Source organism: Eptesicus fuscus, chromosome 5 (genome assembly GCF_027574615.1).
Source record: "Eptesicus fuscus isolate TK198812 chromosome 5, DD_ASM_mEF_20220401, whole genome shotgun sequence".
NCBI classification, from domain to species: Eukaryota; Metazoa; Chordata; class Mammalia; order Chiroptera; family Vespertilionidae; genus Eptesicus; species Eptesicus fuscus.
Genome location: NC_072477.1, coordinates 54521875 through 54548260, shown reverse-complemented (window position 1 = coordinate 54548260; position 26386 = coordinate 54521875). Strand labels below are relative to the sequence as shown.

At 37.7% G+C, this 26386-nt stretch overlaps 1 protein-coding gene across 2 annotated transcripts in view; it reads left to right on the top strand.

Annotated features, from left to right (window-relative positions):
• Positions 1-26386, top strand: part of UNC13C (unc-13 homolog C) — a 515697-nt gene that overhangs the window by 307587 nt on the left and 181724 nt on the right. For both annotated transcript variants that reach the window (XM_008143163.3, XM_028147779.2), the window contains one exon: positions 20290-20423. In XM_008143163.3, the coding sequence (XP_008141385.2) occupies positions 20290-20423 (134 nt within the window). The remainder of the gene's footprint in view (positions 1-20289; positions 20424-26386) is intronic.

Here is a 26386-nt window from a genome sequence, read left to right as displayed (position 1 = left end):
TATGGAAAGATTAAAGTCTTATTTCTTCAATAATGGCTTTCAGTTTGGGGGATTCTGGGCAACTGTAGGTGTGTGTAGAAAGTAAGAAAAATCACGATATTTTCAGTGTATCCAAATGTCCAACAAAAGCATACACTCTGTCAAAGCAAAATTAAAAACTCATGTTTCTTTCATTTGGGCCGAAGTTAGGGCAATTCAGTATAGATACCCTTGTCCTTTAACGCTGATTAGGAACTCCAGCTTGACCTTTACATCTCACTGGAGAACAAGAGTATGAGAAAACAGTATTTTTGCTGAGCTGATGAAGTATGAAAGAAAATGAAATGGGATCCATGAGAGAAAACTAAATACGTGTACTTAATATTTAAAGATTACAAACCATGACATGTTTTCTATTATGTGATGTTTTGGACCCAGGTGAATTAGGTGGCTACTCAAGCATTATGCATAAAACTGACTTGAAATGCAAAAAAAAAAAAAAAGAAGAAGAAAAATTAAATTGCATGAAAACAGTTCAGTTTTTGAGATAAAAAATGGTATTGTATTTGCAAGTAATTACACGCAGGGCTGCTGTGAGATGGGAAAGCATCAGCTTCCATGAAAGCCTGGCCTTCTTGATATTTGAGCAGGGCCCCAGTTCAATGTTTATTTTTCTTAAAGGTAGGAAGCCTGCTGGGGCTTAATGACATTTTGTTCATATTTAAATCCAATTCCTCTTGGATTTTTTGTTTGTTTTTTGAGTGGCATATGCTTTTGCAGTTTGATTGAGCTGATGACAGTCAGTACTTTTCGTGAGGAACAGGAATAATTTAGTTTTAGTAATTTTTTATGGGAACAAACTCATATGAATATAAATAAAAAGACAAAGAACTTTATGGCAAAGAGAGGTATCCTATCTCAGGTTCACCTCAGAGCACCAGCAGTGTAAGATGGCACTGATTGTACTTATCGTGTTCCTCATTAAATGACTTAATGGACCTTATTCACTGTGATTTGCATCTAGAAAGGGCTGGCAACACACTTATCTAGTGATTGATTCTCACTGATCATGAGTGTGTGAACTAGGAAACCACGAAGGAGTCTAATTGTAGCATGCTAGAAGGACTTTTGGCGGGACATAAGAACAATCCAAGTGGGTCATAACTTCTAGGCTGGCTACTGCATTTCCATATTTGATGCTGACTCTAGCACTGTGTCTGGAACAGTAGTTCTCATTGCATTACAGAAAATTCTAGCTTCTGAGATGGTGCAGCCCCACAATCATCCTAATTGTGGAAGTCCTTTCCTCTTGCCCAGCAGAGGAGAACTCATCTGGAAAGTTAAACTAGTCCCTGTCAGAGCTGCAGAGCCAGCCAGGACCTGGGCTGTTTTAATGGTCCTTGCAGTCCCTTCCTGTCTACACTCTGATCTTGGTTTCACTGGATGCAGTGACTTCGCTGGGATTGTTTCCTTCACATCCTTCCCCTCTGGCCAGCGGACCTACAGGGACCAAGTCACCGTATCTACTGGAAGTCTCCCCTCATCTTCATAGTTCCTTGGGGAAGGGCAAGTCTCTTGTTACTGTCCGCAGGCTCTACACTGAAGTAGTCTTTCTTTTTATTTGCAATTTTATTTCTTTATATTTGCTAGATGTCCTTTGGACTCCTTAGGAATTTGGGATAGCACGGAAGTCCAGTTGATTTACAATTTTACACATGTCATCTATGTGTCTTGGGAGACTTAAGCTTTATAGTAAAGGAGGCTGAGTCTTTCTGGTCAGTTCTCTTGTGAAAGATTTCTTAGGTTCCCCACCTGTTCTGTACCCCACCACCTTGAACTCCCAGAAGCAGCCCTGTCTTTGTGAACATTGTAGGAATATCCTTTAGAACTTCATCAGTTACTCTGTCTTCCTGAAGGTTCAGTACTTGATCTGCCCATCTTATTCAGTTGTAAAAATTTCACAGGCTTTTATCTCTATATATAAAAGCCTAGGTGACCGAATGACCAGTCATATTGACATGCATTGACCACCAGGGGGCAGACTCTCAATGGAGCTGCCCCCTGGTGGTCAGTGCACTCCCACAGTGGAAGCGCCGCTCAGCTGACTGACCCATTCTGGTGGCCCACCAGCTGGGCGGCAGCCACTCCCTCCCTCAGTAGTCCTGCAGGTCCAATCTCTGGAGAATGGTCACTGAGGGACCAGTGCCACCGGCATGATCCCGACAGCTCCGCTGGCCTCCTGGAAGTTGGCCTTGGGCACCACGGCCTCGGGCACCGTGGCCAATCGCATCTCCTCCCCCCCCTGCCCTGAATGGGTGCCAGATGCAGGGCTCATGGCTGGCTGGTGTTCCTGTGGTAGCACCAGCCTCTTCCAATCAACCGACTGGGCTCGAGCCTGCAGCAGGTGCAGCAGGACTGGGATGAGTGGTAGTGGCAGGAAGGAGCAGCAGGTGGTGTTGGACCCTGGGTTTCAGCCCGATCCCCACAGGCCACCCCAAGGGAACCCACCCACACACAAATTTGTGCACCGGGCCTCTAGTAAGGAAATAAAAATATATATCTGTTTCAATTCCACATTTTAAAAGATATTTAGAATTATATTAACATTTCTGATCTTTGCAGCATTTTAAGTAAAAGTGTTCTAGGAGAATTTGTTTAGTTGTTCCATAGAGGAAAAGCAATTTGGGACAATACCTATGTGTGTTCACTTATTTTCTAATTTTATTAATGGCTCTCTTTAAAATGAAGAATCTCTTGTTCAGGTGCAAAGACCTTTTATTTTAAAAGCATCTTATGATCATGATTATCTATTAGTAAGAATTAATGACTGATGTTTCATCTACATATAATTTTGTTGATGTGTTTTCTAGATGTTATACAACAGTTTTTATTTTATAACATGGCAAAACATAATAAAGAAGCTGGCAGCTTAGAGTACTTATGTGTAGCCCTTCCAGATTTCCCCTATGGCTTTGCAGTGTGGGTTTTAATCCTGCTTTGTATTTTGTCTGAGATTCATTTTCTAGTCCAAAGTCAGATCCGTGGGATAAAAAGCATTCTTGTCTGAAAACATTTTATTATATTCTATTAATGTGCACACAGACACATCCATACTGGTAAATGTACTTTTTGTTGTTTTTGATTTCTTGGTTCTAAGAGGTGTGTGTACGAGTATTACAAATATTACCTTTTGATTGTTTTGAAAATGACTAACTGAGCCAAGATATTGGCAGTAATTGTAATTCCAGCTTGCTAGGAGGAACAGGTCTGACATTGATGAGAAGAAGAAATCTCTCAGTGATAGTTCTATTAAACACCATCTTGAAAACAGATGGTGTTTCATTGTGGCAATGTGCTTGAGCTCTCAAAGATACTTTACAGAAAATCCAAAGAAGATGTTGTTTTCATTTTTCTTTAAAAAAAAAAAGCAGCTAATCTTTCTGTAAAGCATATTTGGACAGCTCTTGATTGTATGTGTATAATACATCCAGTCATCTCAGGGCTGCAATGCACTAATGTCCCCATAAAACAAAGGACGCTATTCTCAAAACCCAGTTAGATCAGGAATTATTGGGATCTAGCACTGCTATCTTCTCATGTGAAAACTGGCTGTATGCCATCAAACCTCAAGGAGCTTTAAGTGACCTTAGAATTCATGGAATTTAATTATGCATAAGATCAGCTGTTAATGAGTTGAAAATTATTTATTTAAATCTATTTATATTAAAAGCCTATTTATATTAAAACTTTTTCTTAAAAGTTATCAGAACAGCCCGGGCACTGTTGTTCAGTGGTTGAGTGTTGACCCATGAACCAAGAGGTCATCGGTTCGATTCATGGTCAGGGTACATACCCAGGTTGCAGGCTCCATCCCCAGTAGAGGGTGTGCAGGAGGCAGCCAATCAATGATGTTCTTCTCTCATCAATGTTTCTATCTCTCTGTCCCTCTCCCTTCCCCTCTTTCTAAAAGTCAATAAAAAACATATTTTAAAAATAGTTATCAGAACAGAAGTTACCAAGAAATTAAAAGTATAACAATTCCCACACACCTTATATTCCAAGCAAACCAAAGAGTTCCTCCCATATATGGCTCACATTTTTCTTCTGTCTTGTGATTTTTTATATTTCTCTCCAGCTACTATATTCACATTTCCTAACCCTACCTATCCCTAATGGCTCAATTTAAATACCATATTTTTAATAAAAATTTCTTGACAGATCTAATAGTAAATAACTTCTATTTTTAACTCCTAATTTCTTCCACTTCCTATTGTTATTTTTGCAAGTCTTAGCTAGCCTATTACACAACAGGCCCTTTAAAAGAAAGACTGAGTCTCATGCATGTCCGAGAATCTCTTTCTTCCTCCCCCTCACCTACACACAGTGCCTTGTATATGGTATCTATTCAACAAATACTGATGCAGCAAATCAATTCAAAATAACTACAATATTTAAAAGTTTCTAGAGTAAAAATGCAAACGATTCAACAAATTATAGCTGTTGTGGCTAGAACAATTGAGGAACCAATTTTATTCAATTTTTATTTAAATTTCACTAGCCACATTTAGCTGGTGGCTACCATATTAGAAAAGAAAAAAAAAAAAGCAGCTCTGGAACTCAAAGCAACTGTTGAAATCCATGCTGCGTTACAATGCTACAGCTGGGCAAGGACCAGGATCCACTAGGATAAGACTCCTTCAAATGTGAAAGTGTAGAGTTGTCCCTTAAATTTACACTCATGGCATCTCAATTGTCGTAACCTAGTCTCAGCCCCGCATTTCAGTGACTAGTAACAAGACCATCTCACCATGACATTTTGCTTTATAATGGTGGACCCATCATAAGCCACAGACGGCACTGGGGCACCACTACATTACAGTTAAGAACAACGTCATCTATAGAACGGATTGCTCACATATCTAAGAAATGGCCTTTCTGCTATTGTGGGAATCAAGACACGTTTTCTTACCCCATCCATTTTTTTGGTGGCTTCTTAAATATCACATCTCTTTTCTATAATCAAATTAATGATCTCACCTTTCTAAAGTGACTCTTGGTGCTTTGTATTTTCACTTCTGACAAAATTGGATTTAAAAAGTGAATAGGCAGGTTGATCTAATCAGTTAGTATTTATCTTCTCTAAGTTTTAGTTTCTCTCCCAGCCCCACAATACGGTGATATAATACCCAATTCATGTTTATTTTCTTAATAACTACTTAATGAGTGCCTTCTATGGGCCTAGAATTTGCACCAAATTCAAATAATTCACTCAGCGAAGGATATTTGGCCTTTTGTTGCACAAAGTAGATCTAGGTCAATAATTTAATGAGCAATTGTGATGTGTCTATGATATGCTTGCAAAGCTTCTGTTTCAGTAACTGAAGCAGAGCAGGCACTTTTAAGTATTGAGTTTTAGTATTATCCCTTTGATTATTATTAAAGCTGAAGAGTCTACTTCATAAAACCCAGAGAATGAATAAGTCAGTATAACATTATTGTGTTAAACAACTATATGTTTATTTCAGTTTGTTCAGTTTGTTCTTCAGTTAATACAGGAAGAACCATTAGAATCATATGTTTCATGAAGGAATGATTTGTTTAAACATACCTTATAAGAAACCCCAGCACTACAAATGAAGAAAAATAATAAATTTTGTCTAGCCACCACAATTGATACAATTGAACATCATTGTATTTTTATATCCAAAAGTAAATTATAGAAATAGATTTTGTGCTTTAAAGGATTGTTAATAAACCAGGAAAAGGTTGAATTTTAAATACTGGTGTCCACCATTTAAATGGTAGGGTATTACATTTTTATTTTAATGTTGGTAGTTTTGGACTGCAGTTATTTGGTATAGGATTAATTTCCTCCCTCAACAAAATATTGCCTTTTCTAAAGCTTTTTTCTTTCTTTACTTGCTAATTGCAATCTACAGTAACAGACATACTTACAACTAAATTGGTAATTGACTATTTAGATCACTGTTCCCTAAGCAACACTAAACTCGTAACTAATGATTCAGACATTAATAAGAAGCAATACAATTTTTAAATGCACCACAAATTTTATGCTTACCCAATGAATTGATAAATCCAGAAGGAAATTCTAGATGGGTGTTATCGTCTGTAAAATTTAAGATAGAGTATGAAGAAAGCACAGCCTACTTTTGGTTATTTGCAGATAAGTTATCTAGTTGAAAAATCCTTAGATTCCCCTTTGCTTATGACAATTTTACTGATTTGTTATTTTACTAATGGGTATATAAACAATGATAAGAAGTGGTACTCAGATTAGTCAATTTACAATTCATTCTAAAGAGGAGATAAGGCCCAGCTGGTGTTTCTCAGTGGTCATTGACCCATGAAACAGAAGATCGCAGTTTGATTCTAGTCAGAGTACATGCCAGGGTTGCAGGTTCAAGCCCAGTAAGGGATGTGTAGGAGGCACCCATTCAATGTTTCACTCTGATCATTGATGTTTCTATCACTCACTCCCTCTTCCTTAATCTCTCTGAAGTCAATTAAATAAACAAATAGGAGCTAAAGAGAACAAAAGGATATAAGGACCAGTTTTGTGCTCTTGTAGTTGTGTGTCTTACCATTTCCTACCATTTTTAAGAAAAATGAAAGTTGATTGTATTGGAATTTTTGGGTTAGAGTGTCTCAGTTCCCATTGGCAGTGTTTTTTCCTTGTGAGCAGAAATAATAGGCAACATTTGTTTTTGATGAGCTCATTGTTTATATGAGCCTTAAGAAACTACCAGTTGTTGAGGTTTTCTGTGCTGTTATCACTGATGTATTATGCCACTTAGTATTTGCTTAGTGCCACATTAGCTAGTTCTATCTCTCTCTAAACACAGATTAAAACAACAAAACAAACAAAGAAAATGTATGGTAGCTTGCAGCACCTATTCAGTAAGTGATGGAAGTGAGCTGATCCAATCTGTTTACTGACCACATTTGGCATGGCTGTTAAACACTGAGAAATAGTTAATTTTAGAAAAGCAAGGCCCTAGTGATTATCTATATTTGCTAAGTCTGACATAAATTTTGGAAACTTAATGTCTCTCAAGCAATTTAATTCACTACATGAAATCAATAAATTCCTTATAATGAAATATAGACATTTAAGCATACAGATAAAGTTTGCTTACTTATTATTAAGCCTAGAGAAAAAGTAGAACTTGAAATCCTTAAGGCTTCTTTCAACTTTAAACTCTCTGACTCTGAACTATCTGACAGTTATATGGCAGCATCTATATGTACCTCAGTGCTAATTATTCGCAAATTTCTCTTGACTGCATCTTGACTTTTAGTCTACTTTTGACAAAATAGGAATTTGGTGTTTTCTAGTTGATCATTCTGATTTCTAAGCTGACAACTTATCATGTTTTTATTTATAGATTTCAGAACTAAGCCAGCATCCCAAAGACTATTTACAGCTTTCTGGCTTTTGGCTTATAGTAAGAGTCTCACAACTTATTATCTGGATAAGGTATAAGCATCTAAATGCCTTGCCCTAGCCGGTTTGGCTCAGTGGATAGAGCGTTGGCCTGCAGACTGAAGGGTCACAGGTTCGATTCCGGCCAAGGGCACATGCCCGGGTTGTGGGCTTGATCCCAGGGGGAGTGCAGGAGGCATCCAATCAATGATTCTCTCTCATCATTGATGTTTCTATCTCTCTATCCCTCTCCCTTCCTCTCTGAAATCAATAAAGAAATATATTTAAAAATAAATAAATATGTAAATGTCTTATAGTTATAAGAAATCTAAAATTAGGAGGGAAAAAAACAACACTGACATAAGCGTAAAAATTAAAATATCAATCTTCATTAAAAATGTAAAATTTCACCAATCATTATTTTTCTTATTTGGAATGCATGTCAAGCATTTGAAAGAAATGCATAGAATAGAAGCTCTTAGGTTCAATTAAACACATACACTAATCATCTCCCATTCTTGCCATTAACATGGCTCCCTATTAAGTTCCCAAGTTAAATAAACATACCAAAGTTATTTCAAAAGGTTTTTGACTGGTCTGAGGCTTATCAGCAATTCTTAGTTCACTATTCTGTTCTGAAGAAGACATGTTATAGAAATTTTAATGGGATATAATTAAACTATAGGTCTTACAATTCTGTTTGATATATTTAATATTATTTCCATTTGTAAATTTTGGATTCTCAAGATTTGTCTATGATTTACTATAGCTTTATTGAAAGTAGAAAAACTCCTTAATAATGGTAATATGTCATATCAGTGAGTTCTCTCTTATGTATACCTGTTCTCTATTAATAATACAAAAAGAGTCAACTTCCTATTTTTCCTTAAGAGCCCAGATTATTTTTAAAATTCTTTTTATTTTGAAAAACGTCCTAAATAAAAAAATAGTGAACATTTATGTTTTTAATAAAATAATAAGATAAACACCTAAGTACTTGCAACCCAGATCTAGAAAGAGGTTACCCTGATAGCATTTTGTTCCCCAGAAATAACTACTTTCATGAAGCTTATGTTAATGATCCCTTTGCTTTTCATTGTACACCTATAAGTATGTCTGTAAATTAATTAACATAATTTTACTTCTTTTTAATTGATACAAATGAAAGCATACTGCATATATTCTTCAGTGTCATCATCTTTTTTCTCAGCATTATGCGTTTGAGAATTATATGTACTGCTATATGTAACAATTGGTTTTGTTGTGTTGTAAATCAGAGAATGAGATACAAGACGCCTTAAATGAGCCAATTAATTAGGAGTCGTTTATTGCTCGCAGCCCAGAAGGAGGTGTTTCTTCCAAATCTCTGAGCAACACATACAGGAAGTTTCCTGTATTTATACTTTTTGAGCTTCTTTGTTTGCAGATATTACAAAGAGCTCTGTGTGAGTTATTGTTACAGACAGTTTGTAATCTTGGATACATAAAGAACAAACATTTGGCATAAGAATATGGGAATTATTATCAGTATTAGTCCATTATGTTAGATGGCTAGCTTGCAAGGTCAGACAGTAAAGTTTTTATCTTTTTCTATTATTCAAACTAAAACAGTTATTTTATAGAATAAGAGACTGTCTAAAAATGACAGAGTTTACAGAACAAGGTACTGTCTAACAATAGCAGAGAATTCAAACAGCAGTTTTATACAAGATGGAGGTTACTATGCTTCAGTTTTAGTTCGGGTTCCCTGGATTCTAAGTGAATTGCATACAGAAGTTTCACCTAAGTATCGTAAAGCGGTGCTGTCCAATAGAACTTTATGGAATGGTGAAAGCATTCTATACCTACACTGCCTACTATGATAGTCATAGCCACTAGCTACATAAGAGTATTGAGGACTTAAATTAATTTAAGTATAAATTTAAGTATTAATGTCTAGTTAGTGGGGTACTGTATTAAACAGCACAGCTCTAGATGTACATACCTGTAAGGAAGTGAGAAAAGCACAATCAGGCACCTATGGAAAGGTCTGGAGATTGGGTGGACCTTCAAACCTGTCCCTAATTGAGGCAAAACAACTGAGCTTTAGTATCACAGAATAAGCCAGTCACTGGTGCTGTCTCCTGGAAGGAGTAACCTTGTGGGAGTCAGATCCTTGCCTCTAAGGCAATTCCCAGTGAAGAGCACAACAACTACCAGCCTTCAGCAGCCAATATCACCAGAAGCAAGAGGTGATATTTAAATGGCTCTTTCTGACATAATTTGGTCCTCTGGAAGCAGAGACTGAAAGAGGAGCTTATAGGTAGTTTATCTGAGACATGAACCCAGGAAAGAGAAGTTGAATATATAGGGAAAATGAGATAAGAAAGAAAAATAATACAGGGTGCTACAATGAGCTGGTTGTCTCTGTGGCCATCTGAGATTCTGTTCCTAGGGAAACCTGCTGGGAAAGCATACAGAATATACCTCTGAATTGTCCCAAAGGAAGATGAGGAGTGTAGTAGGTACCTTCTCCAAAAGATAGGTTCACGCAGAACCTCAGAATGTGACTTCATATCAAATAAGGGCTTGTGCAGATATAATTAAAGTATCTAGAGATGAGAGTAAGCCTCAAATCCAATGATAGGCATTCTTATAATAGAAAAGAAAAGACACAGAGTAAAGAAGGATTGGAGTTATGCATCCACAAAGCAAAGGTTGCCCCTAGTTATTGGATGCTGGGAGAGAGGCATGGAGGAAAAATCTCCCAGAGCTTCCAGAAAGAACAAACCAAGCCAATACCTTGATTTTTGACTTCTCAGCTCTAGAACTGAGAGAATAAATTTCTGTTGTTTTAAGCCACCAAGTGTGGGGTAATTTGTTATGACAGCCCTCGGAATCTAATACGGGGAGGCCGAGCCCTTGATTCCTCCATACTCTCGGCCACAATTGGAGTGTGACAGAATGGCCTTTTATGACTTGATAAAAATCTCCAAGCAGCAAAGCAGAGAGAGGTTGCCACAGGTGCTTAATGTGGGACCCTGGCAACATAGATGGAATCACTCACCATAGATACATTGAAATCAGGTGAGCTGACGCAATACAGCACGATTATCCATGAGCGAGCGACCGTTTACTCCACCAATCAGTGATTTAAGAGAACTGGATTTCTTCTACCCTGTGACTCTACCATCTTAAACATGGTACTGAAGGTACTGAAATAGCTGTGCTTTTGTGTGTAGCAAAGTGGGAGAAAGAAAAGGAACACAGAGGATCGTGCATGGGAAGTTTTTAGGCTATAGCACTTCTTGCATTCTATTGGCTAGAACTCAGTCCTGTTTCCAACTGCAAAGGATGCTAGGAAATATACTTGTCCTCGTTATCCATTGCTGTGTGATAAACATGTGACAGTGATCGGGGATTGGGTGGTGGCAGGCAGAAGGAAAGGCCTCCAAAGAGATTGATTGTTAGTGAAATCTGAACACGTGTCTGTCCTTCTCCACATGGCCCTCTTCACAGGGCCACTTGGATGTTCTCACCGCTTAGTGGCTGGATTTTAAGAGCAAATGGTACAAGAGACAGACATTGGGAATCGCCAGTTTCTTAAAACTTAGCCTAGAAAATGACACATGTCACTTCTATGTTCTATTGGTCAAAGTCACCCATATTCAAGGGAAGAAAACATAGGCATTCCTTTTACTGGAAGGGTTATCAGAATTTGCAGTCACCTTTAGTCCTCCACAGTAGCCTAGCTCTGTACTCCAGGGAGAGGGAAACAGATTTGGTGAAGAGCTATTCAGTTTCTGCCACAATGTATTTCTAGCATATTTATTTTATTTTATTTTATTTATTTATTTTATTTTATTTTTAGGAGACAAAGATGTATTTTATTAGCAATGTTTAACCAACATTTTTAAATACTGTCTTCAGGTATCCTGAAGATGGGGTTTACTTGTTGGGTGTGGGGGCTCTGGTGAGAGGATCTAGAGGTTTATTGGCCTGAGATATCTACTTGTACTTCCTCATTCCACCCGTTGAGAGTTTTTCCTAACTTCTTTCTATCCTGCCTCAGGACCGCCTTTGTCTGAGCTATGGAACTCTCTGATATGGTGATTACATTATTCACATAAAATTAATACATCTTAACAACATTTCTCCTTTGTCGTTTTTTCCTCTTCTATGTGTAAGCCTCTGTGAAATATTTTCACATCCTGCTTTTTTTTTTTTTTTTTTACTTCCAGTCTATACCTTCACACTTTGATCAGAGATGCATGTCATTTTGCTTAAGTGTAATTAGTCAAGTGCAAAGTTAGCCTTCCAGAATTACCAAGATAAGCAATTTCAGTAAAGTCATTATGGACACTAGAGTATTCTGATGGTTTTCTATTTGGGCAAGCAGAGTAGCAAATCTGTGAAGAGCTCAGAGCTGCTTTCTCTGGATCTTCCTATTATGTCCATGTCTTATTGTCCATGTTACCTAAAATAGAATGAAATATCACAGACACTAGTTGGGACAAGCAGATGAAGGGACTGTGGTGATATGAACAGTAAGGATTAATTAATAACTTCAGTAGGAGTTTTTGGGGCAACAGGATGCTAATGGTAAAACAATGTCAATTAAGAAAGCTCTAAAACTGGGGGTGTGTGGAGGTGGGGAGAATGCCTTGCTTGTGCCTATAGCTATCAAACTGCAAATATGTGCAGAGAAGTTGTGATAGTCTCAGGAACCTAGGAAGTGTGTAGGGATTTCATATAAGCAACAATAACATTATTCTCTGAATGCTTCCTTCCCATTCAAGATATAACTCAGAATAAAAATCAGCCCAATATTATTAGTGGGAGGTAATGATTCTCATGTGTCTATAAACTATGTAACTAAGTCTTCGAGTTGAGGCTATACAGGAACAAAAAATACAAGTTTTTAAGTGTGGTCTATATGCTTGTTTTCAGTTAAGAAGATGGCTGGGAATTTAGGTAACTCTGTTTCTTTATCTCTGAAATGCGGGTTTTAATATTTGCCTTTGATATTGGAAATGAATGAAGACCATCCAAATGAGAATAAACAGAGGCTATTTATTCAGATCTTGCTATAAGAAGGAAGGCAGTCAACATCACTTTTATTTGGCAGAGACTCAAAGGCAGGCAGGGAAGTGGGACAGCTTTACAGAGAAGAGCAGGGAAGGCATCAGATCTGATGAGATCGGAGCTTGTTTGAGGGGGGAAACTGGGAGTCAGCTAATGAGAAGGGCATTCTGTGTGCTTGGTTCGGGAGCATAGTTGGCTTCCTCTGGTTGATATCAAGTTGGAAGGGGGACAAAATATGAGGAAACTAGTGGTCATCACCAAGTCCTGACCGTTCCCAGCTGACTGCTGCAGAAGCTATGGTTTGGCTTCCCAAATGGGTTGTTACAAAGATTGTGGGTCAGATTTCTGTCATCATGGTCTGGCCATTGTTCATTTGAATATTCGATCTTCAAGGCTAATGATTTTGTTGTGAGGATTGAATAGGAAATGAGTTGAAAAGATGCCTCTTTTGCTGCTTTGCGGGGTGGTGAAGTATTAGATTGTTAAGAGAAGGCAGCAGTATCTGGGAGAAAGAAGCAAGAAGGGTGACTCCACTGACATAAAGAAAGTTCCAGCTGGTTACCCTGGGCAAGAGGAAGGGTACCTAGAGAAATTCGGTCCGAGCCTATCTAGATATAGGGCAGCATAAATGTCCTTCCTTCTCCTAGCTGATAAACTGTCCACCTCGCTCTTCACAAGAATCTCAGATCTTCTGAGCACCTGAAACTTTGATCTGCTTCAATAGCTCTGGGTAGAGTTTCCATTTTCCTAACCAGTGTACTGCCAGGGCTAAGATTTCCTTGTTTCAGAGGAGGTATACAGCCAACTCAGAGTCATAGGAAGTTCCAAACGTATATGAGATATCTAATTAACAGTTTAATATGAATTCATCTTGCCAGCCTTTTTTTTTTTTAATCACATTTTAAGCTTCTTTCTTTTTAAATATTCAGGCCACCTCAATGTGTGTGTGTGTGTGTGTGTGTGTGTGTGTGTGTGTGTGTGTGTGTGTGTGTGTCTTTATGGCCACACTATCCGAGTTTTCAAATTTCTAACATCTGTAAACCTTATTGCCAAAACCTTTAATTGCCACTTACCTGCCTTGAACCAGTTATCTCCCTATGCACATTGTAGCAATCACCTACTTATACACATAAATTGTGTAAGTTACTTATCATAGACTAGAGGCCTGGTGCAAGAAGTTTGTGCATGGGAGGAGGGGTGTCCCTCAGCCCAGCCTGCACCCTCTCCAATCTGGGACCCTTTGGGGGATGTCCCTTTGGGATCGGGCCTAAACTGGCAGTCGGACATCCCTCTCACAATCCGGGACTGCTGGCTCCTAACTGCTCACCTGCCTGCCTGCCTGCCTGATTGCTCCTAACTGCTTCTGTCTGCCAGCCTGATCACCCCCTAACCGCTCCCCTGCCGGCCTGATTGATGCCTAACTGCTCTCTGCTGGCCTGATCGCCCCCAACTGCCCTCCCCTGCTGACCTGATGGCTCCCAACTGCCCTCTCCTGCCGATCTGGTTGCCCCCAACTGCCCTCCCCTGCTGGCCTGGTCGCACCCAACTCCCCTCCCCTACTGGCCTGATTGCCCCCAACTGCCCTTCCCTGCTGGCGCAATTGCCTACAGCTGCCCTCCCCTGCCAGCCTAATCACCCACAACTGCTCTCCCCTGCCAGCCATCTTATGGTGGCCATCTTGTGGTGGCTATCTTGTGATGACATGAGAGTGGCCATCTTGTGGTGGCCATCTTGTGGCAGCCATTTTGTGACAACATGAGGGTGGCCATCTTGTGATGATGTCGTGCAAGGGCGTCGCGCAAGGGTGTGACACCACCTAGGCTTTTATTATATAGGATAACCACAGCTTCATTATCTTACCTAAGGATTCATTTTCTTTGGCTCTTCTAGACCTCAACTCTAGGACCCTTTACCTAATCCCTATTCCTGCCTCCCATTCCCATCATCTAAATGCTTAAACACCATCTGCTGTCTTTCTACCTTTCATACTCCCTACTCCTTCTTCCCTTCCATTTCCCTTCTTTCTTCCTCTGGACCAAAATAAATGTTTGTTCCAGCATTTCAACCATTCTTGTCAAACACTCAAATTTGTTTCTCCCTTCCTCCTTTCATTGCACTCCAGTAGCAAATCCAACAGTCTTTCCTTGGCATCTACATTTAGTACTGGAGAGAACTCATGATGAGGTAGAGCCGTGTCACCCTACTTTCAGCGACCCATCTCAGCAGAGCCCCCAAGCTACATGGCAGTGTCACTTGGGTTCAACTCAAGGCTCTCTCCTATTCTTTAAGCAGCTATTTCAAACCTTTACTATCTGCTCCTCTTCTCACAGGATGGAAATTCCTAGCATTTCTTGTTCACCATCAACAAGATTTATCTATAAGACTCTTTATCAATTCCAAGGATAGCATGTTTTTCATTTATATTTGAGGCTAATCTTCCCACATACACACTAGATCCCATTCTCTTCCATTTCAACAGGGGCCTTATTTCCCCATTTATGCCTCTCTTTAAAATGTTTTTATTCTTTCTGTTTTTTAGAATTTCCCCCCAAGGTTTTATTTCTAGCCATCAATTCTCTTCCCTCTCTTTGAGTAATCTTATTTACTCCATAATTTCAGCTACCATTTATATCCTAGAATTCTTCTATCTATATTTAATAGTCCAGAATACTTTTTCATGTCAGACCAATCTACCTAATTACCTTCTGAATATTTCACTTGGTTTCTCTCTTCTTTCTCACCAACTACTAGGCAATGAGTTGTATCAATTTTACTTGACTCTTTTATACATTTGATTTCATTAAATTTACTGCTATTTCCAAGTCATTTAAAGAAACAAATGTAATTAAATACTCCCATGTTTAAAATAATTTAATGAAGTTTTGTTTAAATGCAGATTCCTTAATGTGACACACAAAGTACTTCAGGATTTAAAAGCATCTATCTCTAGAGCCATTTTCCCCTAAGTATTTTCAGAGGCACATTTATTCTGTGGAAAATTTTGCAACATGGGGTGTGGAAAATAGGAGGGAGTGCAGAGTTTATCAAGTTCAAGTACATTTGAGAAACTATGCTCTAGTATTAGCTCTCAGAAAAGTTGTTCTCAATCTAGGCCCTGAATCAGCAGCAACAGAATTACTTGAGACTCCATTATATATGCATATTCTCAAGTATCACCCTCGACCTACTGCATCAGGAACTCTGTGGGAAGGGCCTAGCAATATGTATTTTAGCAAGCCTTCCCAGCAATACTGATACCTATGCTCTCCATGACAGGGTGGATCAGTTGGTTGGAATGTCATCCCATACACCAAAAGGTTGTGAGTTTTATTTCCAGTCAGGGTACATTCCAAGGTTCTGAGTTCGATCCCTGGTCAGGAAACATTTGGGAGGCAACTGATCAATTTCTCTCTCTCTCTCTCTCTCTCTCTCTCTCTCTCTCTCTCTCTCTCTCTCTCCCTCTCTCCCCTCCCCTTTCTCTCTCTAAAATCGGTAAAATAACTCTGCTGCATGGTTCAATGATTGAGCGTGGACCTGTGAACCAGGAGGTCATTGTTCGATTCCCAGTCAGGGCCCATGCCCTGGTTGCAGTCTCAATCCCCGGTGTGGGGAGTGCAGGAATCAGCAACCAATGATGCTCTCTCATCATTGATGTTTCTATCTCTTTCTCCTTCTCTCTTCCTCTCTGAAATCAATAAAAATATATCTTAGGTTGAGGATTAAAAAATTATATATGCCCATTGAACAAATAGATAGAATGTCACAGAAATATAGCAATCTTAGAAGTGTTGCATAAGTCTTACTATCATGAAGATATCCTCTATTATTCAACACTTTTGTTTTTTGCACATAACAGTTCTTGCTATATGTTGATCTTTTCTTGGAGTATCTTCATATTTTCTTATTTGAAATTATGAAGGTATAGTATAAATCTTATCAGCTTGTCTGTACCAGCTTTTTATGGTACTAAATTATCATTTTTAAAAATAACTATTGGGTACTTTATTCAGCTGACCCTAGCAACTTTGCACTTTCAAAAATTCCTCTCCTCATTACTGTCACAGATTTCCTTTCAAGTTTCTTTCCTCAATAGTCTATTAACAAAATATATTTTAGTTGTTGTAATAATGATGACCAAAATTAAAATTGAACTACTAACTCATAGTTTTATATTTATTGTACTTTGTTCATTGTTATTGAGTTTATAATTATAATACTTGAATATCATATAAATATATTATAAACTATATTATTATAATAAGTACTAATTTTTAAAAGTTTCTGCCGGGAACCAATTCCAGCATGTAATAATTGCAAGAGTTCTGTCAAAAGGTTGATGAGACCTGGTGGGCTCAACAAGGGTGAGCCACATATATAGTTTACCTGTTGGAAACAGCTAAACGGCACTTCCCCCAATCCTGAATAGGATTGTTAACTGCCAGACAGCTCAGGGCATTTTATTGCCTCCTGTTGGCCAAACACCTGAATGGCTGTGAGCTATTCCCCAAGCTGATAATATCCTTTGATACCCTACTTTGAAGTATATTATTTCCACCTTGCCTTAGGACAAATTGTGTTGAATAAAAGCACAGGTCCTTGGTCAAGGTAGGAGTCTTTAGCTCCCTTCAGCTGAAGCTCCTCTGACCCCCAATGCCTTTCAAAATTATCTTTTGTCTCTGGACTCTTTAATCATCTATAGGCAGCCCCTTTCTCCAGAATGCTGAACCCTTTGTAAGGCTGGGAAAAGAACCCCGGCAGTTTCAATAAATATTAATGTACTTATTAGCTTTTCAAAATGTTTACTATCATTATTTTAATTTTCCAAGCCTAAGTCAAATGCCCTAGTAGGCCTCAAGGAGATAAATAAAGTCTTACTTAGAAAATGTAATCCTTAATATATCAGGTATATATTCTAATATACCTCATTATTTAATTTTTATTTACTTTTTTAAATACTATTTTTAAATATGTTTTTTATTGATTTTAGAGAGAGAGGAAGAGAGAGAGAACAACATCAATGTGAGAGAGAAACTTTAATCATTTGCCTCCCCTACACACCCTGACTGTGATTGAACAGCAACTCAGGTATGTACACTGATTGGGAATCAAACCAAGGACCTTTTAGTGCATGGGAGGATGCTCAACCAACTAAGCCCCACTGGCCAGGCCTATACCCCGTTATTTTAAACATATTATATTAAGATGCACTAGTCCTTCTGGCCAGTGGGGCTCAGTTGGTTGAGTATCGCCCCATGCATCCACATGTTACTTATTCAATTCTTAGTCAGGGCACATGCTGGGGTTATGGGCTCGGTTCCTGGTAGGGGATATGCAGGAGGCAGCGAATCAATGTTTTGCTCTCACATAGATGTTGCTCTCTCTATATATAAAATTCAATTAAAGATCTTTAAAAACAATGCACTAATAAAATAGGGAAAACCTGATTTATGATATTGCTCTGTGATATGTAAAAACTTACTGACTCAGCATTCCATTTGGTTTATTTTGGTGCAACATACAGAATATGATGCAAAGCATTGTACTATCAATAATCTTCTAATGTCACAAAAAAAAAGAGTAATGGAAGTATATTTTGTGACTTTAGAATTAATGCATATTCAGCTACGTACTTTAGTCTCTCCTCCTTTCCATATCACTCTTTGCAGAATGATAAGTGACTGTGATGTTAAATATATCATCTATAGTCATTTCCTCTCATTTAATTACATTACTTGACATAAGTTAGACATACAGTTTGGCTATGTGCACATCATGATGATGAATGATAGTATTCTAATATAGTCTACCATGGCCATCAGAACTAATTTTATTTATAACCTTCACAACTCACCAGTCTCTCTGATTTCTAACTACATCATAGAGAGGGAAATCCATTGATCTTAATGTAATGAGTAAATAATTACATTATTGTGACAACAATAAAGTTCTGTTCACAAAAGAAAGAGAAATTTTAGTAGAAAATGTAATTTAAAAGTAGGCAAGGCTTGCTCAAGCTGGTGTGGCTCAGTGGTTGTCTGTAGACATGTGCACCAGGTTTGATTCCAGGTCAGGACACATGCCTGGGTTATGGGCTTGATCCCCAGTAGGGGGCGTGCAAGAGAAAGCTGATTGATAATTCTCTCTCATCATTGATGTTTCTCTCTCTTCTTCTCCCTTCTTATCTCTGAAATCAATTAAAAAAGAAACATAAAAATTTAAAGTAGGCAAGGCTGAATATTTGTAAGCCTGCATTGCTGCCTTTATCTTCTAAAAGATCTACTGATGTGCCTTGATGTACCTCAGGAATTGAAAAGGGAAGCCTGCCAAGGACTTTCAAGTGGTTCTCAGGGACCAGACATACAAGGTTCTTAAGATCCTTTGAACACTGCTTATTGTTCACTCTGGAAATTTGAAGTAATTTGTGCCAGCCACTAATTTTTGACTATTTTAATTTTGTTTTCCAACTTTTAATATGTTGCATTTTGAGCATAAAGGTTAATCAACAGCACTTGAAAGCACCCTAGAAAACTATGTGTCCCTAAAGGTACATTACAGTCTGTGTGTGGAGGTCTGAAATAGTTAGTGGATTCCACATAGGGTTGTATTTTAACTTAAGTGAGAATAATAATTGGGTGATGACTCACCCAAATCTGGTTACATGTCTTTGGCAGCATTAGAAGATCTGCATACAACCATTCAGCAGAGGGTAGCTGATTTTCTGATAAGACTTGGTAGTTAAATATGGCAATTGGTTGGGCCAAATATAATCTAATCTACTTTTGATATCAGGGATCCCATGAAATTTCTGAGCCACAAATTGAAGTTTTCAGATATTCTGGACCTAGAAACTTATAAATAATTTAGCAAAAACAGTAAACGAAGCCATCTTGCCTTTATCATTTCTTTTGCCTAATTTAAAAAAGTAAGTGTAAAAGAAGTGCTCTAAGAAGAATATCCACCAAACAAAATAACCAGCATAATTTATCAGTATGTCTGAAAGAATTATATGCATAGAATATGAAGTTTATATGTGAAACTTTCAGGATTATTATTGTACTTCCTTAATCTCAATGTAAATTTAGACCATCCTGGCTACACTCTTCTTTCTAGAGGTGAGAGTTGGAGAATTCATTCAGTATGATAAATCAAGAAGGATTCAAATATCACGTGCGCGCGCACACACACACACACACACACACACACACACACAAATAGGCTTCCAAAGTTTTAGTTAACTAGATACATTTGCAAGTGGATTAAGAGAGTTATGGGCCATGCATGTAACATGTATATATTATAGAATCTAATAGTACTGACTTTGTTACCAGGCAGCCTTGCATTCTGCCCACTTGCTACCAACTTGACCTGGAACGAAATATTTTGGCAGGATAAATTTGGATAAATTTTCACACACAGCCATACACACACACACACACACACACACACACACACACATACCTTTGTATACAAAGAATTCAACCTTTCTCCTTGGGTGAAACCCCATAAAAAGGATAATTTCCACAATAATAATTCTTAAGACTATAGTCAGAAGAAGAGAAACAATTACTCCAGAACCAAAGCATTTAGAAATAAAGCCTGGCCACTATCTTATGGGGTCCTATTTAATGAAGAAAGGAAATCTGAATTTTGTAGTTTTACCTCACATGATCTAAGAATTTTTTCATCACATTTTTCTCTGATCCTCTTGTTTGACAGTGACATCTAACTAAAGTCACACCATTTAACCCGGTTTTTTGTTTTATTTTGTTTTGTTTTTTGCATGTTATATGACCTGTGAGCAGAATAAGAAACAGGACATTCCTCGGGAAGAACAGGGACCAACCACCAAGAATTTGGATTTTTGGCCTCAACTTATTACCCTGATGGTCACAATTATTGATGAGGATAAAACTGCCTACACACCTGTCCTGAATCAGTAAGTACACTGTTTTACAAATGAATTGATTTTATTCAACTGAAGTTAAAATAAGTATTTGAAGTACAGCTTATAATCTCATGTCAATGATAGTGGTACACAGAAAGAAATATCTTTGTTTTATTTTCTATTATTGTTTTTAATGTCATGTTTAGAGTCACATTTCTTTCAGTGAAACCTAGTCCTTAAAACACCAAATGTCTTTCCTCTATTTGGAATCTATGTTTTATACTGAAGATATCTATCACCCACTGAGTTTCCATGTGTCTTGCGTAACCCATACCAGATAACCACTGGTCTGCTTTCTGATACAATAAACTAGTTTAGAGATTTTATCCTGTTTAGTAAAGAAATAATAAGTGACATATATTATTTTGTCAGATTTTTTCACCCATATTTTGAGATTCATCCAGATAATATTGTCAATACTTCATCTTGTTTTATTTCTGAGTAATATTCCACTATGTAGATATACCACAAAAATGTGTATCCATTCAAATATAGGGTTAGGTTTAGTGTTAGTGTCACCATTGTTTTGTGTTGTTTTTTTTTTTCAGATTAGGTTGCTTTGAATATTTGTTTATAAGTTTTTGCATAGACACACTATTTCATTTCATGTTGTAGGTACATTTTTAATATTTCGTTAAACTGCCAACATGCTTTACAAAGTGGTTGTACATTGCCAACCCTTGGTATAATTGGACTTTAATTGTAGTTATTCAAATAGTGTACATTAGTAGCTCACTGTGGTTTTAATTTGTGCTTTTCTAAATACTAATACCAGCCATCTTTTTATGTGCTTATTTGCCATCCAGATATCTTTTTTGGTGAAATGTCTATTCAAATCTTTTTGCCATTTGCAAATTGGAATGTTTATTTTCTAATTCTTGAGTTTTAATAGTTCTTTATATATTCTAAATAAAGGTATGTTGTCAAATATAAATTTCAAAGTATTTCTCTTAGTTTGTGACTATTTTCCATTTTCTTACCAGTATCTTTTGAGTAGCTTTTTTTTTAAATAATCCAATTTATCACTTGTTTTCCTTTATAATTTTGGATTTTTGTGCCCTATTTAAGAAATATTTGCAACACCCAGTCAACTTGCAACCACAGTTTTCTTCTAGATATCTTACTTTGAAGTCTATGATTCATTTCAAGTTTTTGTTTATTTGTTTGTTTTTTGTATATGCTATGATATAGAGTTAAAGATTCTTTGGGATTTTTTCATATGTTTATCTAATATTTTCAACTCTGCTTGTTAGAAAAATTATCCTTCCCCCTTTGAATTACTTTGGCAACTTTGTAAAATAATCAATTTAAGTATATGTGTAAGTGCGTAATTCTGTACTCTGTTCCATTGATCTATTGATTCATACATTGGTAAAGCGGTGATAAATGTCTTCAGCTTTAGTCTGGAAAACTATCGCTCCCTCAATTATGAAAGAAAATTCTGCTAAATAGAATATTCTTGTTTGACAGGTTTTTTCTTTCAGCACTTTTAATATATCATCTCACTCCCCTCTGGCCTGCAAAATTTTTGCTGAAAATCCACTGATAGCCTTATAGGAATTTCCTTTTTTTGTAACAAGCTGTTTTTCTCTTGCTGCTTGTAAGAGTCTCTCTTTGCCTTTTATATATTCTTTGTTGAAATTCTCACGGTGTTCATGCATTGATTTCCTGACATCAGTGAGCATTTTTATGCCCATTATTTCAAACTTCCTATCAGGCAAATTACTTACCTTCATTTCATTAAGATCAGTTTCTGGTAATTTTTCTTGTTCTTTTGTCTAAGACATCCCCTTGCGTCTTCACTTTTCTTGACTCTGTGTCCATTTCTGTACTTTGGATAAAACTGACCAGACTTCACAGAGTGGTCTTCTCAATCAGTGCAGCCCGAGCTCTGGGTTTTCTCTCAAACCTTTATGATAGTCCAAGCTTCTGTCTTTGTTCTTAGTGGCTCCCAGCTGAGGGTGTACCAAGACCTGTCAGTGTCCCGAAGGGGAGGAATGCAGCCAGCCCGGATGCAGGCTAATTAGAAGCCAGACCCTGAGGCAACAGCTGGGAAAGAATATAATTAAGCTCCTTTCAGGGAGAAACTGGAAGATGGGCACTTTTTCCTGCTGTGTTCTACGCTGAGCCCAGGAATAGAGCCACAGGGGTAGGAGGTGGGGAAGAGGATACACCTGCCCCTATTGCAACTCTGCTTATTTGTTTGCCATAGCCCTGTGGGACTTGTGAATGCAAGCCCTATTAGTATCAGAGCTGGGTGATTTGATGACCTGTCTCTCTGGTGATAGCCATAAAAGTTGGGGCACTTAAAGGTGTGGAAATCTCCTTTTAGGAGATACTGGCAATGTAATTTTGTTATTGGAACAAGGTAAGGGGAGAACACAGGAGAAGTGCCCATTGGCGTTCCTATGCTCTGAGGAGGGTCTCAGCCATCCCCCAGATGCGTGCTAAATTAGAAGCCAAGCCCCCGGGCATCAGCTTGCAAAGTATGCAGTCCAGCCCGTTCCAGAGAAAGACTAAGAGATGGACATTTTTGCCTCTTCTTTCTGGACTGAGCCTCCAGGGGACAGCGGCAGGAAGTGCTCATGCACACATTGGTAACAGCTTCTTTATTTGCTATGGTCCTATGAGTCTTCTGTACACAAGCACTGTTGGCTTTTGGAACTAGTTGTTTCTGGAGTCCAGGCCTCAGATGGGAGTCTTAAAAGTTGAGATACTAGGTATACTCTAGTAGTCATACATTCAGTACATGCCTGGATGAGGGAAGTTCAGGAGCTTCCTTGTCACCATTTTGGTTTTCCCAAACCTATTGTTCTTGAGTTTTTGTAGTTTGTGACTTTTTAAAAATTTATTTTATTTAATCTAAGTGGTCAAATTTGTTATCATATGATTGATTACTCAGGACATTTTGTATTATTCTTTTAATGTCTATAAATCTGAATAATTTCTCCTTCCTCATCTTTAATATTGATATTTTACATAGCCTCTCATTTTTTCCTGTCCAACTGGCTAGACATTTATTAATTTTCTGAAAATGAAACATTTTGGTTAATTAAAACTATTGTTTTTTGTTTGTTTGTTTGTTTGTTTGTTTTAAAGTAAACCGGTTTCTTTTCTCTTCTTTTTTTTTTTAATTGTCTAAAGTTTTACATATGTCTCCTTTCCTCTCCCCGCCCATTGACACTCACCCCCCAGCCATTCCTACCCCAGGTAAGCCCCAACAGCCCCAGTGTCTGTGTCCATTGGTTATGCTAATATGCATGCATACAAGTTCTTTGGTTGCTCTCTAACCCCCCAACTCCTGCCATTTGTCTCTGGCTCTATTTTTGTTCATCAAATTATGTTGATCATTATATCCCACATAGGCATGAGATCATGTGATATTTGTCTTTTGATTGGCTTATTTCGCTTAGCATAATGTTCTCCAGTTCCCTCCATGCTGTTGCAAATGGTAAAAGTTCCTTCTTTTTTATAGCACGTAGTATTCCATTGTGTAGATGTACCACAGTTTTTTAATCCACTCATCTGCTGATGGGCACTTAGGTTGTTTCCAAATCTTAGTTATTGTAAATTGTGCTGCTATGAACATAGGGGTGCATATATCCTTTCTGATTGGTGTTTCTAGTTTCTTGGGATATAGTCCTAGAAGTGGAATTACTGGCACAAATGGGAGTTCCATTTTTAACTTTTTGAGGAAACTTCATACTGTCTTCCACAGTGGCTGCACCAGTCTGCATCCCCACCAGCCGTGCAGGAGGGTTCCTTTTTCTCCACATCCTCACCAGCACTTGTCGTTTATTGATTTGTTGATGATAACCATTCTGACAGGTGTGAGATGGTATCTCATTGTTGTTTTGATTTGCATCTCTCAGATGATTAGTGACTTTGAGAATGTTTTCATATATCTCTTGGCCTTCTGTATGTCCTCTTTCGAAAAGTGTCTATTTAGGTCCTTTGCCCATTTTTTTATTGGATCATTTATCTTCCTTTTGTTAAGTTGTATGAGTTCTCTGTACCCTTATCTGAAATAGCATTGGCAAATATGTTCTTTCATGCAGTGGGCTTTCTTGTTGTTTTGTTGATGGTTTCTTTTGCTGTGCAAAAGCTTTTTTATTTTGATGTAGTCCCATTTGTTTATTCTCTCCTTAGTCTCCATTGCCCTAGGAGCTGTGTCGGTAAAGATGTTGCTACAACATATGTCTGCTATTTTACTGCCTATGCAGTCTTGTAGGATTTTTATGGTTTCCCATCTTACATTTAAGTCCTTTAGACATTTTGAGTTTGTTTTTGTGTGTGGTGTAAGTTGGTGATCTAGTTTCATTTTTTGCATGTATCTGACCAAATTTCCCAGCACCATTTATTGAAGACTGTTTTGACCCCATTGTATGCTCTTGCCTCCTTTGTCAAATATTAATTGAGCATAATGGCTTAGGTTGATTTCTGGGTTCTCTGTTCTGTTCCATTGGTCTATATGTCTGTTCTTGTGCCAGTACCAGGTAGTTTTGAGAACTGTAGCTTGGTAATATAGTTTGATATCTGGTATTGTGATCCCCCCTACTCCCCAACTTTGTTCTTCTTTCTCAGGATTGCTGTGGCTATTCAGGGTCTTTTCTTATACCAGATGAATTTTTGGAGAGTTTGTTCTAGATCTTTGAAATATGCTGTTGGTATTTTAAGGGATTGCATTGAATCTGTAGATTGCTTTGGGTAGTATGGAAATTTTAATGATGTTGATTCTACCAATCTATGAACATGGTATGTTCTTCCATTTGTTTATGTCTTCCTCTATCTCTTTATTAAATGTCCTGTAGTTTTCCAAGTACAGATATTTTACCTCCTTAGTTAAGTTTATTCCTAGGTATCTTAAATTTTTTTTTTTTTTTTTGTGCAATGGTAAATGGGATTGTTTTTTTTGTTTCTCTTTCTGTGAGTTCATTATTGGTGTATAAAAAGGCCATAGATTTCTGGGTGTTAATTTTGTATCCTGCTACATTGTCAAAATCAGTTATTAGGTCTAATAGTTTTTTGATGGAGTCTTTGGGGTTTTCTGTGTAGAGTATCATGTCATCTGTGAATGAGAGTCTTACTTCTTCTTCTTTTCCAATTTGGATGCCTTTTATTTCTTCTTCTTGTCTAATCACTATGGCTAGCAGTTCCAGTACTATATTGATAAGGAGTGGGGAAAGTGGGCATCCTTGTCTTATTCCTGTTCTTAGGGGAAATGGGTTTAGTTTTTGCCCATTGAGTATGATTTTGGCTGTAGCTTTCTCACATAGGGCTTTTATTATGTTGAGGTATGATCCCTCTATTCCCACTTTGCTGAGAGTTTTTATCAAGAAAGAGTGTTGGATTTTGTCAAATGCTTTTACTACAGTGATTGATATGATTATGTGATTTTTGTCTTTCAGTTTGTTTATGTGATGTATCACTTTTATTGATTTGCAGTTATTATACCATCCTTGCATCTGCAGAATAAATCCCACTTGGTCATGGTGTATAATCTTTCTAATGTAATGCTGGACCCAATTTGATAGAATTTTGTTGAGGATTTTAGCATCTATGTTCATCAAGGATATTGGCCTATAGTTCTCTTTTTTTGTGGTGTCGTTATCTGGTTTTGGAATTAGGGTAATGCTGGCTTCATAGAAAGAGCTTGGAAGTGTGCCTACCTGTTGAATTTTTTTTGAATAATCTGAAGAGGGTAGCTTTCAATTTTTCTTTGAATGCTTGGTAGAACTCCCCTGTAAAGCCATCCAGACCAGGGCTTTTGTTTGCTGGAAGATTTTTGATCACTGCTTCAATTTCTTCGGTAGTTATTGGCCTATTCAGGTTTTTTTTTCATTATTATTATTCTTTAACGCCGGTGGTCTTGATCCAGTATCTAGAAGTGTTCTGGAGAAGGTGCTGTGCATAAATTAATCAAGAGTACAGAGACAAAACATAATTTTGGAATG